Source organism: Chiloscyllium plagiosum, chromosome 39 (genome assembly GCF_004010195.1).
Source record: "Chiloscyllium plagiosum isolate BGI_BamShark_2017 chromosome 39, ASM401019v2, whole genome shotgun sequence".
Lineage (NCBI taxonomy): Eukaryota > Metazoa > Chordata > Chondrichthyes > Orectolobiformes > Hemiscylliidae > Chiloscyllium > Chiloscyllium plagiosum.
Window position 1 is genome coordinate 757,547 of NC_057748.1, and position 14,770 is coordinate 772,316.

Genomic DNA, 14,770 nt, shown 5'->3' on the forward strand with positions numbered 1-14,770 from the left:
GAGGAAACCAGAGCACCTGGAGGAAATCCACACTGACACGGGGAGAATGTGCGAACTCCACACAGACTGTTGCCCAAGGCTGGAATTGAACCCAGGACTCCATTCCAGGATCAGTTGATGATCTGAGTCTTTGTTCGATGAAGTTCAGAAGGTTGGTTAATCTGTGGAACTCATTGCTACAAAGGGCTGTGGAGATGAAGGTATTGAGTGCATTTAAGACAGATAGTTTCTTGATTAGTAAGAGGTTACAGGGAGAAGGTAGGAGAATGGGGTTGAGAAATGTATCAACCATGATCAAGCAGTGGAGCAGACTTGAAAGGCCAAATGGCCTAATTCTGCTCCTGTGTCTGTGTACATGAAAACCTAACATGTCGGAACTTTATGGTTTCTAGCCTGGAGAGAAACCACACAGAATCTGACATAGCCACAGTTTTTGGGTTCGTCTCTGACCAGCTGTTATTTTTTAACTGGGAATGCCAATTTTGCCATATCATCATTGTTGGAAAAATTCATTTTCAGGATATGCCTAGGTTCCAGCTAGTGTGAAAAGCTTCAGAAACTATCCTGCTGATTTGTATAGTGCTGTCTATCTGGAAGTGGATCTTTGTGGGTTTTTAAAATTTTAGATGATTTCATCCTGGTTGAACAATGTCCCTGTGAGACATCTTGTACAAGGAGCAAAGGAGAATCTCTCCAAGAAACTCCTCTAAAATGTTTGAGTCTTTGATTAGTTTTTTATAATATTTGTTTACTGAATGTGAGCATCACTAGCAAGGTCAGCATTTATTGCCTATTCCAAATTGACCAGAAAGCAGTTAAAAGTCAACTACATTGTTCTGGATCTAGAGTCAGATGTAGGCCAGACAATGCAAGGAGAGCAGAATTCCTCCCTTAAAATGAACCAGATTTTTTTTAACAACAGTTAACAGTGGTCAACATGGCCAGTGGGCTAGCTCTTTTTATTTCATTCAGGATTTTTATTAAGTTTAGGTTTCACAACTGCCATGTTTGGATTCAAACCTTGGGTTCTGATTATTCATTAAATAATACCACTAATACTGGTACACCTAAGCCATTGCATCCCTGTTGTATAACACTTTTGAATGTTCAATCCGTGTCCTTTGTTATTTCATCTTGCTTTGTTGGGCTAGGCCATTTGTTCCAGGAGTATCTTTGAATACTGAAATCAACAAATTTGAGGTTGTGTAAAAATACAGAATTGGAACACTAGAGATCTGAGAACATTGCAGAGATTGGGAGAGATGAGACCATAGAAGAATTTGCAAACAAGGGTAGGAATTTTTAAATCATGGCTGGAAGCTTATGTAGGTCAGTGAACACAGGCTGATGGGTGAGCAGAACTGTGTGAGAATTAGATTATGGATAACAGAGTTTTGGATGTGTTCAAGCAGTACCCTATACAAGCTGAACCAATTTTGATATGGCTGTTTTTTTTGATCTCCTTGAAGTTTTACTGGATTTTGTGCATTCTAAATATCTGAGAATAAAGACTGTCCAGCTAAAAGCGAGCAAGTTTGACTGCCAGTGATCCTTTTAAAAGGAATGGATTAGATTTGGAACATGCGACCGTTCATATTGATAGGTTTTTGAGGTGCTAAACCTGTTCTCTGATACAGAAATGCACACTGCTATATTACAGTAGCTTATTCAGGAACCAAGACAAATTGGATTAGTGCAAGATAGTAAGCTCTCAATATGCCAAACTTCAAAGTGTTTCTGCTTAATTATAAAATGTGAATGAGTAGCTGGTTCAAATCCCACTGCAAGGACTGAATCTCAAAGTTCAGGTTGTCCATTGAATGCAACGGTAAACTGAGTTTTATTCAGGTGGATACAAAAGATCCCTCAGCACTGTTTTGGATAAAAGTAGGCGCTCTCCCCAGTGTCACAGTTGATATTTATCTCCCAACCTATGTCACATTTTATGGAAAAAAATCTGATAATTTCTTTCTATGCCCTTAGTAGGACCTGACTCTGCACTAATAAGCTGCTGCATTTCTTGCAACAATAAAAGTATTTAAAACCTTCAGTATTGTAAAATCCAACTTGCTCTTAAATACCTCTGCCATGCACTCAGTTCACTGTAGATCCGAACCACTTACTGTGTTAAGGAAGTGTCTCCATGTCTCCACTGCTGCTTTTTCCAATTATCTTAAATCTGTGCCCTCTTGTCTCAGTCCCTTCACCAATGGGAATGGATCTACACAGTGTGGACGCCTTGTGATTTTGAATACTTCTATCACATCTCCTTTTAGCCTTCTCCAATGAAAGAAGCCAGAAATTCTCTAATCTATATAACTGATGTTCCTCATACCTGGAACTGCTTTAATGATTTTTTTTTGTTTAAGTACAGGAGTTGGGAGGTCATGTTGCAGCTGTACAGGACATTGGTTAGGCCACTGTTGGAATATTGCGTGCAATTCTGGTCTCCTTCCTATTAGAAAGATGTTGTGAAACTTGAAAGGGTTCAGAAAAGATTTATAGGATGTTGCCAGGGTTGGAAGATTTCAGCTATAGAGAGAAGTTGAATAGGCTAGGGCTGTTTTCCCTGGAGCGTCAGAGGCTGAGGGGCGAATTGATAGAGGTGTATGAAATCATGAAGGGCATGGATAGGATAAATAGACAAGGTCTTTCCCCTGGGGTCAGGGAGTCCAGAACTAGAGGGCAAAGGTTTAGGGTGAGAGGGGAAAAGTATAAAAGAGACCGAAGGGGCAACTTTTTCATGCAGAGGGTGGTACGTGTATGGAATGAGCTGCTAGAGGAAGTGGTGGAGGCTGGTACAATTGCAACATTTAAAAGGCATCTGAATGGGTATATGAATAGGAAGGGATTGGAGGAATATGGGCTGGCAGGTGGGACTAGATTGGGTTGGAATATCTGGTCGGCATGGACAAGTTGGACCGAATGGTCTGTTTCCATGCTGTACATCCCTATGACTCTAAATACCAGTCTAACAACTTTGTGCTAGTAAAAAAGGCATTAGTTTTTGATTGGTTTGTAGTAGCTTTTTCATATGCTTTCTCTCCCTGTCCTATATTCATAAGTCCACCTGTATTGCTTGTTTTCACATGCAGTGGTTTCACTTTTACTTTATCAAATTTACATTTTAAAAATCTTTACAATTGCTAATTCACTGCCTTGAGTGAGATGGCAGTCTCCATAAACTGTTCTTGATGCGTGTGAATGGTATAGTATCTCTGGAGTTAATTCACTAATTCTTCACCTGAATAAGAGCTAAAATGAGTGAAAACCATTCAAAGAAAGAGCAAGGAATATGACTTGCATTGGTGAACATGCAGCATTCTGTGTTTGCACTGCCATGCACATACTTCTAGTGCTTGTTGTGATACCCCTTGTAATTCACTGAATAACAAATCTGTAGTGCTTGTGTTCAGCATTATGAGCTGCTAGGAGATTGGTCAGTCTCTAAATATAAAATCTGAACCATCTGCTCCTTAACTGACTTCAGGAAGATGTAGAAATTCTTTAGCATGTTCTGAGAGGAGAAGGAAATGGCAGGAAGGGAGAAGGCAAGGTTCACAATTGTGTTGCGACCAGGATGTTGATGTAACTTGAACAGTGATGCAGGTCCACCTCTGCTTTGTCTATTAAATCACAACAATCTGAGATTTTGCTTAGGAAGAAGTGAGGACTGCAGATGTTGGAGATCAGAGTTGAAGAGAGTAGTGCTGGAAAAACACAGCCGGTTGTGCTTTTCCTGCACCACACTGAGATTTTATTTAGGCTGTATTGCACATTTGTCACCAATGGATGTTATGCAATTAATAGTAAACAAGTTGCTTTTGCTGTCACTTGAAGCAATGTATAACAAAAAGTTTTGAACTGAAGTTTGTGGCTGTTAATCTTAAAATGATTTGGTTGAGGTGGAAATAGTCGTGTTCATTAGGAGTATTGGCTAACATAGCAGAAGATTCCAGGTTGCATCAGAGAGGCCATTCCAGTAATCGCGTGTTTCTCATTAGTCAGATTACGATGGAACTGAATAAAACGTTAGTCAGGCCACAACTGGAAAATGAGCCAATAGTACTTGATGATTGGGACAGACATGATGGGCTGAAGGGCCTTCTCCTATACAGGTCGTTCTGTAATAACACGACAGTTGTGTGCCTTTGCAACCTCGTGCTGTAGAAGATCGCGAACAGAAAATCACTACAGTAGCGCCTCGACTTACGAACTTAATCCGTTCCGGGACCCAGTTCGCGAACCAAAAAGTTCGCGAACTGAATCAATTTTCCCATTGTTCGGATATTTCCGGAGTTTTTTCTCTTTTTTGTCTCTTGGAGCTTGGTGATGCCACAAGAAAACGATCCAGAGAAACTTGTTTTTTTCTTTGTTGCTGAATTTTCCGAAAATGAGACATCACATTGTCATTTAAAATGTTCACTGCTCTGTTGGTCACAGTTTTGTTAGGGTGATGCCTCTCAACAAAAGCCTGCACTTCACTCCATTTGCTACAAATGTCTTTGATTTGAACACTTGATACATCTACCCTCTCTTCTTCCTCCTCCCCAGAATGCTCCTGCTGCATAACCTTCACTTGCTCCTGTTGCAATTCAACAAGATCTTCTGTGCTGAGTTCTTGTCTGTGGTTCTCCACCAGCTCCGCCACATCATCCTCATCGACCTCCAAGCCCATATTTTGGCCCAGGATCACAATCTCATTCAGTACATTTACTGATGTCTCCTCTTCAAAACCCTCAGTCTCTCTCAGGTACACAATCTGGCCAAAGTTTCCTCCCGGCCGACTGCAACATACGGAAAGAGACCTCGTTCCATGCCTTATCAATAAGGCTTATGCAGTGGAGGATATTGAAGTGGTCCTTCCAGTACTGACCAAGGGTCAAATCTGTGTCGTTGGTGACCTGGAAATACCTGGCAAACAGAGCCTTCGTATATAATTTTTTGAAATTTGCAATGACATTCTGGTCCATGGGTTGGATGAGACGAGTGGTGTTGGGAGGAAGGAACTTTACTTTTACGAAGTCGTATTCAGTGTCCAAGTCTTCTTCCAAATTTGGAGAATGGGCAGGAGCATTGTCCATTACTAGAAGACACTTAAGTGGCAAATTATTTGTTTCAAGATATTCCTTGACAGCTGGTGCAAAACTTCCATCAACCATTCCATAAAAATCACTCGCGTGACCCAAGCCTTGCTATTCGCCCTCCACATTACCGGGAGTTTAGCCTTCAACACATTATTGTGTTTAAAAACGCGAGGATTTTCAGAGTGGTAGACTAATAGATGCTTAATCTTGCAATTCCCACTTGCATTCGCGCACAATAAAAGCGTTAACCTGTCCTTCATTGGTTTGTGGCCCGGTCGTGCCTTCTCCTCTTGGGTTATGTAGGTCCTTTTGGGCATTTTCTTCCAGAAAAGTCCAGTTTCATCACAGTTAAAAACTTGATGTGAGACATAACCTTTATCTTCGACAAACTTATTGAATTTCTTCACAACGTCCTCCGCTGCCTTTTTGTCCGAACTAGCTGCTTCTCCATGCCTTATTACACCATAGATTCCAGTTCGTCGACGAAATTTATCAAACCAGCCTCTGCTGGCTTTAAATTCTTCAACGCTAGCAGTACTTGTACTCGGCGGTGTTGCCAACAAATCACGATGTATGTGTAGAGCCTTCTCGCAGATTATAGTCTCGTTAACACTATCTCCAGCAAGCTCTTTTTGATTTATCCAAACTAAGAATAATTTTTCAACCTTGTCTAACAAGTTAGCCTTTGCTTCATTAAAATAGTCACTCCTTTAGCCACGTCATCTGCCTTTAGTGCCTCTTTGTTCTTTAGGATAGTACAGATAGTCGATTTCACCATGTCATACTGCATAGCGAGATCAGATACACGAGCACCATTCTCGTGTTTAGCTATTATTTCCTCCTTCGTTTCTACAGTAATACGTTTAGACTTCTTAACACCACTAACACTACCACTTTTCACTTTCTAGGGAACCATAATGAGGGCTAATTTAATGCAAAAAACAAAAAAAAACAAAGAATGCTTGGACGTTGGATGTTCACAGTGCGCGCACCAAAGATGAACTGAATGAGATCACACGAGGCCCGAGAGCTTTTGCGTTCAAAGCACGCGTAGAAAAGCAGAACAATGACAATGAAACCACGGGCTTTTTGCGTTCGTACCTTGAATTTTGTACATACTTTGAAGCAAAACTTTACTTACAATCCTGTTCGTAAACCGATTTGTTCGTGAGCAGGGTCGTTCATATGTCGAGGCGCTACTGTATACCCATTCAGTAGAAAGTTTGTGATATCCAAACAATGTCCACAATTTGTTGATCACATTATAGCCAATTTGTGCTGATGAAGCATGCATTATAGCAGAGCGACCTGTACTGGAAAACTCTGACACTATCACCAGGTACAGACCATCAGCTGAGACACTTAATATAGAGCAGTTTGTGCAGCAATGGAGGTTGAATCCAGTAACATAGAACAGCAGCACAAATCAATTGTCTCATATAATTTCTTACCTTCTATAACATACAAAAAGAATTGGGCCATGTTATGAATGCTGACTGCAGGTTTTCTTGGTAAATAAAATTTTATTGCAGTGTTGAGTTTTGCCAGGAACACCATCTTGCAAATAAAGGGTTCTTTGCCAAAGGGTTCTCGGCAATCCTTTGGTTTGGGTGCCTAGTACTTATTAATAAGGCGGCTGTGTACTATCATTAGGCGAAAGTGAGGACTGCAGATGCTGGAGATCAGAGCTGAAAATGTGTTGCTGGAAAAGCGCAGCAGGTCAGGCAGCATCCAAGGAACAGGAGAATTGACGTTTTGGGCATGAGCCCTTCTTCAGGAATGAGGAAGCTGTGCCAAGAAGGCTAAGATAAAAGGTAGGGAGGAGGGACTTGGGGGAGGGGCATTGGGAATGCGATAGGTGGAAGAAGGTTAAGGTGAGGGTGATAGGCCGGAGTGGGGGTGGGGGCGGAGCGGTCAGGAAGAAGATTGCAGGTTAGGAAGGCGGTGCAGAGTTCAAGGATTGGGACTGAGACAAGGTGCGGGGAGGGGAAATGAGGAAACTGGAGAAATCTGAGTTCATCCCTTGTGGTTGGAGCCACAAGCAATCAGCTGCTTTGTGTTAGGAGGCTGTCTGACTGCTGTGGCACATTGTAGCCTGATTCTGTCCTCTCGGATGCTTTCATTGTTGGGTAATAATTGGAAGCAAAGTTTTCAACTTTAAAAAATCTTTTTCGCCTCGTTCACAGCGTTAAAGCTTAATGTCTGACATTATCTGACTCAGCACCAAAAGACTGAACCTGAAACTTTCCTGTTCTGTGTGGAAGGGTATAATATCTTAAAACAAAAAGTACAGCACTAATAAACCTATGACATTAGCAATGGAAGCTGTAAATCCAATTATATATTGTTCAGTCCCAAGGTAAAAATGTTGACCTCTTCTATTTGTATCTGTCTCTCAGTTTGATTCTGAAACAAAAGTGGAAGCTAGCAATTTACTCTGGCCTTGAAGACACTAACGCTAAGAAGTAGAGGCTACCATGGGACGACTTGTCCAATTACCCCTCTTGCTAATACCAGGGTTAGAAAAAATAACTGGTTCTTTGGAATTAGCATTTTATAATGCTATACTGATTCTAATTGTAACTCAGTCTAATCTTTTAAGAAAGATCAGATCTAAAAGTATAATGATTAAAATAATGGGAAACTGAATAGAATGCCAATGTGAAAGAATTGGTGTTCAAGTCGAAATTAAGTAAGGCAGAAATGTTCTGGTACTAGAGACTGTGGTGATACATTAGCAGGGTACTCACTTTTTGAGCAAGCAAGAAAACAAAATAACTCCTACGTTGTGCAGTCTTCACAAATGTCCCATATGAATTCAGTTTTTGAGCTGAACTATTTATATTACTGCATGGACCTATTCAGGAGTTTTTAAAATTCATTCACAGGATAAGAGAGTCACTGGCGAGGTAGCATTTATTGCGCATTCCTAATTGCCCAGAGGGTAGTTAAGAGTCAACCGAATTGCTGTGGGTCAGGAGTCATGTATAACCCAGACTAGGTAAGCATGGCAGTTTCCTTTGGTGAACCAGATGGGAAAATAAGCACAGGAATAGACCATTTTCACCTCCAAGCCTGGTTTACCTTACAAATGATTATGGCTGATCATCCAACTCATAACCTGTTCCTCCTTTTCCCTGAGAACCAAAACGACTCCTGATATAGTTCTCAGGGAAAACAAATCTGAACTGATATTAGATAGACAGAAGCTAATCCTCTGTGGCTGCCTATGTCTAACTGAGAGTTGCGTATATCTCTTTTTTTTTTGTCTACCCCATGATTATCCCATGTTTTTGAGGTAATTTAAATCAGTTGGATACTATATTAAATTTTTATTTGTCCTATGCAAGTATTGTTAATACATTGTCTGCTGAAATATTGTTGATCTTATGATTCTTTCATGATCTTAGGAGTTCCAGAATTACTTTGTTAACCAGTTAATTACTATTAAAATCGAAAGTTTTTTGATAACCTTGAAGCTTGATGCCTTTTATCTCAGGTTAAGGGCAGAGATCGACTGAGTGCCCTAGCTGACTCATTGACGTAACACTCAGTTAAAATTATGTTTTGTCCATGGGCTGTGTTATAGAGTCATAGAGATCTACAGCATGGAAACAGACCCTTCAGTCCAACCTGTCCATGCCGACTAGATATCCCAACCCAATCAAGTCCCATCTGCCAGCACCCAGCCCATATCCCTCCAAACCCTTCCTATTCATATACCCATCCAAATGCCTCTTAAATGTTGCAATTGTACCAGCCTTCACCACTTCCTCTGGCAGCTCATTCCATACACGTACCACCCTGTGTGTGAAAAAGTTGCCCCTTACGTCTCTTTTATATCTTTCCCCTCTCATCCTAAACCTATGCCCTCGAGTTCTGGACTCCCTGACCCCAAGGAAAAGACTTTGTCTACTTACCCTATCCATGCCCCTCATGATTTTATAAACCTGTATAAGGTCACCCCTCAGCCTACGGTGCTCCAGGGAAAACAGCCCCAGCCTGTTCAGCCTCTCTTTATAGCTCAAATTCCCCAACCCTGGCAACATCCTTGTAAATCCTTTCTGAACCCTTTCAAGTTTCACAACATCTTTCCGATAGGAAGGAGACCAGAATTGCACGCAATATTCCAACAGTGGCCTAACCAATGTCCTGTACAGCCGCAAACTGACCTCCCAACTCCTGTACTCAATACTCTGACCATCCTTCTTCACTATCCTATTTACCTGTGACTCCACTTTCAAGAGGCTACGAACCTGCACTCCAAGGTCTCTTTGTTTAGCAACACTCCCAATGACCTTACCATTAAGTGTATAAGTCCTGCTAAGATTTGCTTTCCCAAAATGAAGGACCTCGCATTTATCTGAATTAAACTCCATCTGCCACTTCTCAGCCCATTGGCCCATCTGGTCCAGATCCTGTTGTAATCTGCGATAACCCTCTTCGCAATCCACTACACCTCCAATTTTGGTATCATCTGCAAACTTACTAATTGTACCTCTTACGTTCACATCCAAATCATTTATGTAAATGACAAAAAGTAGAGGACCCAGCACCGATCCTTGTGGCACTCCACTGGTCACAGGCCTCCAGTCTGAAAACAACCTCCACTACCACCCTCTGTCTTCTACCTTCGAGCCAGTTCTGTATCCAAATGGCTAGTTCTCCCTGTATTCCATGAGATCTAACCTTGCTAACCAGTCTCCCATGGGGAATCTTGTCGAACGCCTTACTGAAATCCATATAGATCACATCTACTGCTCTGCCCTCATCAATCCTCTTTGTTACTTCTTCAAAAAACTCAATCAAGTTTGTGAGACATGATTTCCCATGCACAAAGCCATGTTGACTATCCCTAATCAGTCTTTGACTTTCCAAATTACATGTACATCCTGTCCCTCAGGATTCCCTCCAACAACCTGCCCACCACCGACGTCAGGCTCACCGGTCTATAGTTCCCTGGCTTGTCTTTACTGCCCTTCTTAAACAGTGGCACCACATTTGCCAACCTCCAGTCTTTCGGCACCTCACCTGTGACTATCGATGATACAAATATCTCAGCAAGAGGCCCAGCAATCACTTCTCTACCTTTCCACAGAGTTCTAGGGTACACCTGGTCAGGGCCTGGGGACTTATCCACCTTTATGTGTTTCAAGACGTCCAACACTTCCTCCTTTGTAATATGGACATTTTGCAAGGTGTCACCATCTATTTCCCTACATTCTATATCTTTCATATCCTTTTCCACAGTAAATACTGATACAAAATGCTCATTTAGTGTCTCCCCCATTTTCTGCGGCTCCACACATAGGTACATCTGATCTTGCTGATCTTTGAGGGGCCCTATTCTCTCTCTGGTTACCCTTTTGTCCTTAATGTATTTGTAAAAACCCTTTGGATTCTCCTTAATTGATGACACTGCACGCTGTTCATCCATACACCAGAATTATTTTATTTTGTGTCCTTGTATAAGACACTCTAATCCAGCATTTATACAAACGTATGCATTTCTTGAATGCAGACAATATTGTTGGCACTTTAAAAGAAACAGATGGTAAGCAGAAGTGGAAATTCCAGCTGTGGGCATGACTTAAAGACAGACCTGTCATTGTGGAGAAAATGGAAGTTGAATATAGTGTTTGTGATGTGGAATGTAAAGCTCAATTCTAATTCTTACTATCTTTAAAGTTCTTGAAAGATACAGAGCTGGAAAATAAATTCCACTTAAGCAACAAATGTGCGGATTTGTTGCTGTCTTTTATTTTGTTTCCATTACCTTCCTTTATTTCATAGATTGACCAAGAGAATCTCCTTTTAGTGGACAATAGATCATAGAATCAGTAGAATTCCACAGTGTGGAAGCAGGCCATTTGGCCAATTGTGTTTACACCAACCCTCTGAAGAGCATCCCACCCAGACCCACCTCCCTACCCTATCCCTGTAACCCTGCATTTCCCATGGCTAATTCACCTAAACTACACATCCCTAGACACCAATGGCCAATCCATCTAACCTCCCAGATGGTAGTTGATATGGTGACTTTCAACTTAAACCAAAGACCTGAAGTCCAGTGTTTGATTTCTGATCTGTATTGATGTAGTTGTTCCCAGTAAAGTTGATAGCACTACAGTTGACTTCAACAACAGATGCTATAATGGTTAGTGCTGACCTACTTCATATCCTAGGCTTATAACATGAAGGAAACCACTGAGATTAATCTTTGAAGGGCATTTTGTGTCTAAGGAATTAGATTGCAATCTTAAGGAAAATAAGGAAGAATGTTCAGGGGACGGGGGAAAAAGTCAAAAAAAAAGCCAGGTACGAATTTTATTTTGAAAAGTCATCACTGGAATAGTCGATTTAACTCAGGTTCTCAGCCCCACCCAGCTTCGCTTCTCTCCAACAAAAAGCGTGCACAGGTTGTGTGAGCTGCTGTTGTGCCAGTCAGAAATTCCCTTCAGGCTGAACTGTTGCTCAGCAGCACAGGTAGGGTGGAAGGGAGAGAGGGTTGTACCTAAAAACAAGGCAGGAAACGACAGTAATCCTTTCAACCGACCTCCTTTCATGTGTGCGTATAGTTAGATGACTTTGTGGTTGCCATAATTGAGTGAGAATTCATTCAAAATGCAAATGATGTACCTTTGGGTAAGTTTGTTTATGGTCTGAAAGGTTCCTCAAAGTTTGAAGCAGTTTATGGTGAAGGTATGATAGGTTTCAGTGAGTGTTTGTGGTTTAGGCAGTGATGCTGACTATACGTACAATAATATCAGTGATTCAAATGACAACAGATATGGGAGTGTCAGAAATAGCATATGGTCATAGAAATTATGCATCATTTGGTGTTCCCCTTTGATTTTTTTTGTATATAGCAAAACTGTTGAAAAACTAAGAATTGTAGAGATTTCTGGTGCAGAATTATTATCCATAAATGTGCTGTTTGAGATTTTTCCACAACATGAAAGATCACTGTGAAAGATCACAGACATGATCCATTAACACTGTCCCTTCACAGATACTACCAGGTCTTCTGAGTCTTTCCAGCATTTTCTGCTTTGTTTTCAGCTTTACAGCATGCAATATTTTGCTTTTGAATGTGTTTTGCATGTTTTTTTGTGAAAACTTTGTTGTGTGTCTTGACTGAAATGTTACCTGTAGGTAGTGTTGGGTGGGGGGTGAGGATGGTGTTTGGAAATGAGAATATCTAGCCTTTTCAATGTTTTTAGTTTTTCCTTTTTGATTATCTCATTAGTTTGTTCGGCAGGAGTGGCTCAGGGAGACACTGCGGATTTCTCCCTCTCTGTTGGGGAAGCACTTTACCTCTGCGCACTGCTGCCTTCGCTGTACACCACAGCTGTGCTCAGGAGCCAGGACACCTGGGGACTTGTATTCACAGACATGTGGTCCTGCGACCTTGTCAAAGTGCTCACTGGACTGTGCTAATTCATTTTGTTATATGTACTGCATTTTAGTGGTTAGTGTTATTTTGAAATTTATGTTGTGTTCAGTACTGAATTAGAAATTCTGGTTCCAGCTTTACTCGACAAAATAGATTGGCGAGAACAAGGGTGAAGTGATCCCTCCAGTTTAGGATAAACCAGCAGATGCCAAATGCTTTTCTTCCTTCTCCAGAAGAAGATTTGAGAGACTTAAAAGAGAGCTCAGCAATAAAAAGATAATTCTCAGATACTAGTTTGAAAAATTTGGTGGTCACTTTACTTGACCCATTGTTTGCAAAGTCTGCAACTGGAACTTCCAAGCTGTGATCGTATGATTGGGATTTTCAATCAGTGTGTTTGCTCCACACTTTTTCTACCTAAAGGAATGATGAGATCTTGATTGAATAAAAGTGAGTTAAAAATGGAAGGATATCAATTTACTGTGGCACTCTTGCTTAATCTGAAGGAGCTAGTTTAGTTGCTCACTGCAATTTTATTAAACAGATGAATTGATTGGAAAGAGATTTTCACCAGCAAGGTGTGCCTTGCATTTCAACAAGTACTTATTATTTAAGTTGGTTACATCACAAAACTCTCAGAACTTGATTTGATCTGATTTACAAAAAAAAAGTCTGTTCAGGAGTATTTTCCTTCTATCAGTGGTAAGAGTTTTGTTCATTTACTTTTCAGAGACAAGGTTTATGTGTGCAAAAAGACAAGTATATGTGAATAGAAAAATTATTTGCTCATCCTAAATATATCTTAAAACCTTCGGAACTAAATATTTTTTGTGTTTGGAAACCACTTGTAAGGATTCTTTCACTCAAAATTAAAGAATAATCACGTTCACACTTGTAAAATGGGGCCAGAAGTATTTATGAAATAAGGCTTGAATATTAATGTTGAGCAGCCTGTGCACTGTTGCAACATGCCACCTTGGCAAACATGAGTATTGCCTGAGGTATCGCTTCATCATTTTTACACAGAATAGTCTTTAGATTCTAATATTATAACACGGCTGCTTATTGGATGCAAATACAGAACCGGAAGATCCTTGGCTCAAATCTTAGTCCATGTTACCAGATTTTGGTTTGAGTACTGTAATTGGTTGCAGTACTCTAATGAAAGAGAGAATTCAACTCTGGTTCTTATCCCTGCTTCCCTGCTGTACTGTGACATCTGTGAACAGGTGCTGTGTTATGACTAGGGCGAATGAAATATTTTTGTCTTCATCTAAAATAGCTTGAGTTGAAATGGAAACTGGTCTTTCTAGTTAGCTTCCAATATGGAGGTTAGGAAGGGATTGTCTTTGGTAAGCAAACTCCACAAATTGCTGTACCTGAATTTTAGGCTAATTAAAATATACATTGCTACAGTCTTTGCAAATTTTTGAAGCTTTGGTATAAAGTGTGTTGTACCAAATGTTTTCATGTGAGTGATTAAGTTTGAACCCTCTAAAACAAAAACAAAATCTGAAAGATGAAAATAAAAAACACTAAAACTACTCAGCACGTCAGGCAGCATCTAAAGAGTATGGATTGTTCTACTTTAATGTGTGTTTTGTTAATGAGAGTTTGCTGTAACACGATTGATGAATTGGGGACACTGTTTCTTAAGTGCAAACTTATAAAATCTGTGTTGGCTGTAACGCGATTATGTATACTGTAGCCAAAATTGCAGATGACAAAAAAAAATGTTGGGAAGGCAAGTGCTGACTCTGCAGAGGGATGTACGTTAAGTGATGGCAGATATGCCAGGAATGTAATGGGGGAGAATATGAGATAATGCACTCTGGAAAGCTCTGGAACAGAGGGATTTGGGAGGCCTCCCAAAAGCTAGCATCCAAGTTCAGCAGGTAATAGGGAAGGCAAATAGAAAGTTAGCCTTTTTCAAAGGGTTAGAATATTAAAAATAAGGAGGTTTTGATAATACTGTACAAAAGCACTTGTAAGACTACATCTGGATTACTGTGAACAGTTTTGAGTGCCTAATCTAAAGAAAGACGTATTGACGTATACTTCCAGAGAAGGTTCACTCGACTGATACCAGGAATGGGAGAAACTGAGGACTACAGATGCTGGAAGTCAGAGTCAAAGTGTGGTGCTGGAAACGCGCAGCCAGTCAGACAGCATCCGTGGACCAGGAGAGTCGACATTTCAGGAATAAGCTCTACACCAGGAATGAAGAGCTTATGCTCGAAACATCGACTCTCCTGCTCCTCGGATGCTGCCTGACTGGCTGTGCTTT

At 40.7% G+C, this 14,770-nt stretch overlaps 1 protein-coding gene across 9 annotated transcripts in view; it reads left to right on the forward strand.

Moving 5' to 3' along the window:
- LOC122542077 (RNA binding protein fox-1 homolog 2-like) overlaps positions 1 to 14,770 on the forward strand; it is a 262,538-nt gene that overhangs the window by 67,089 nt on the left and 180,679 nt on the right. The window contains exon 1 of one of the 9 annotated variants that reach the window (XM_043679404.1): positions 11,697 to 11,732. The exons of the other annotated variants lie outside the window; for them this stretch is intronic. Within the exon in view, the coding sequence (XP_043535339.1) occupies positions 11,712 to 11,732 (21 nt within the window). The 5' untranslated portion in view covers positions 11,697 to 11,711. Of the gene's footprint in view, positions 1 to 11,696; positions 11,733 to 14,770 lie in introns of those variants that run through there. 9 annotated transcript variants of the gene reach the window in all.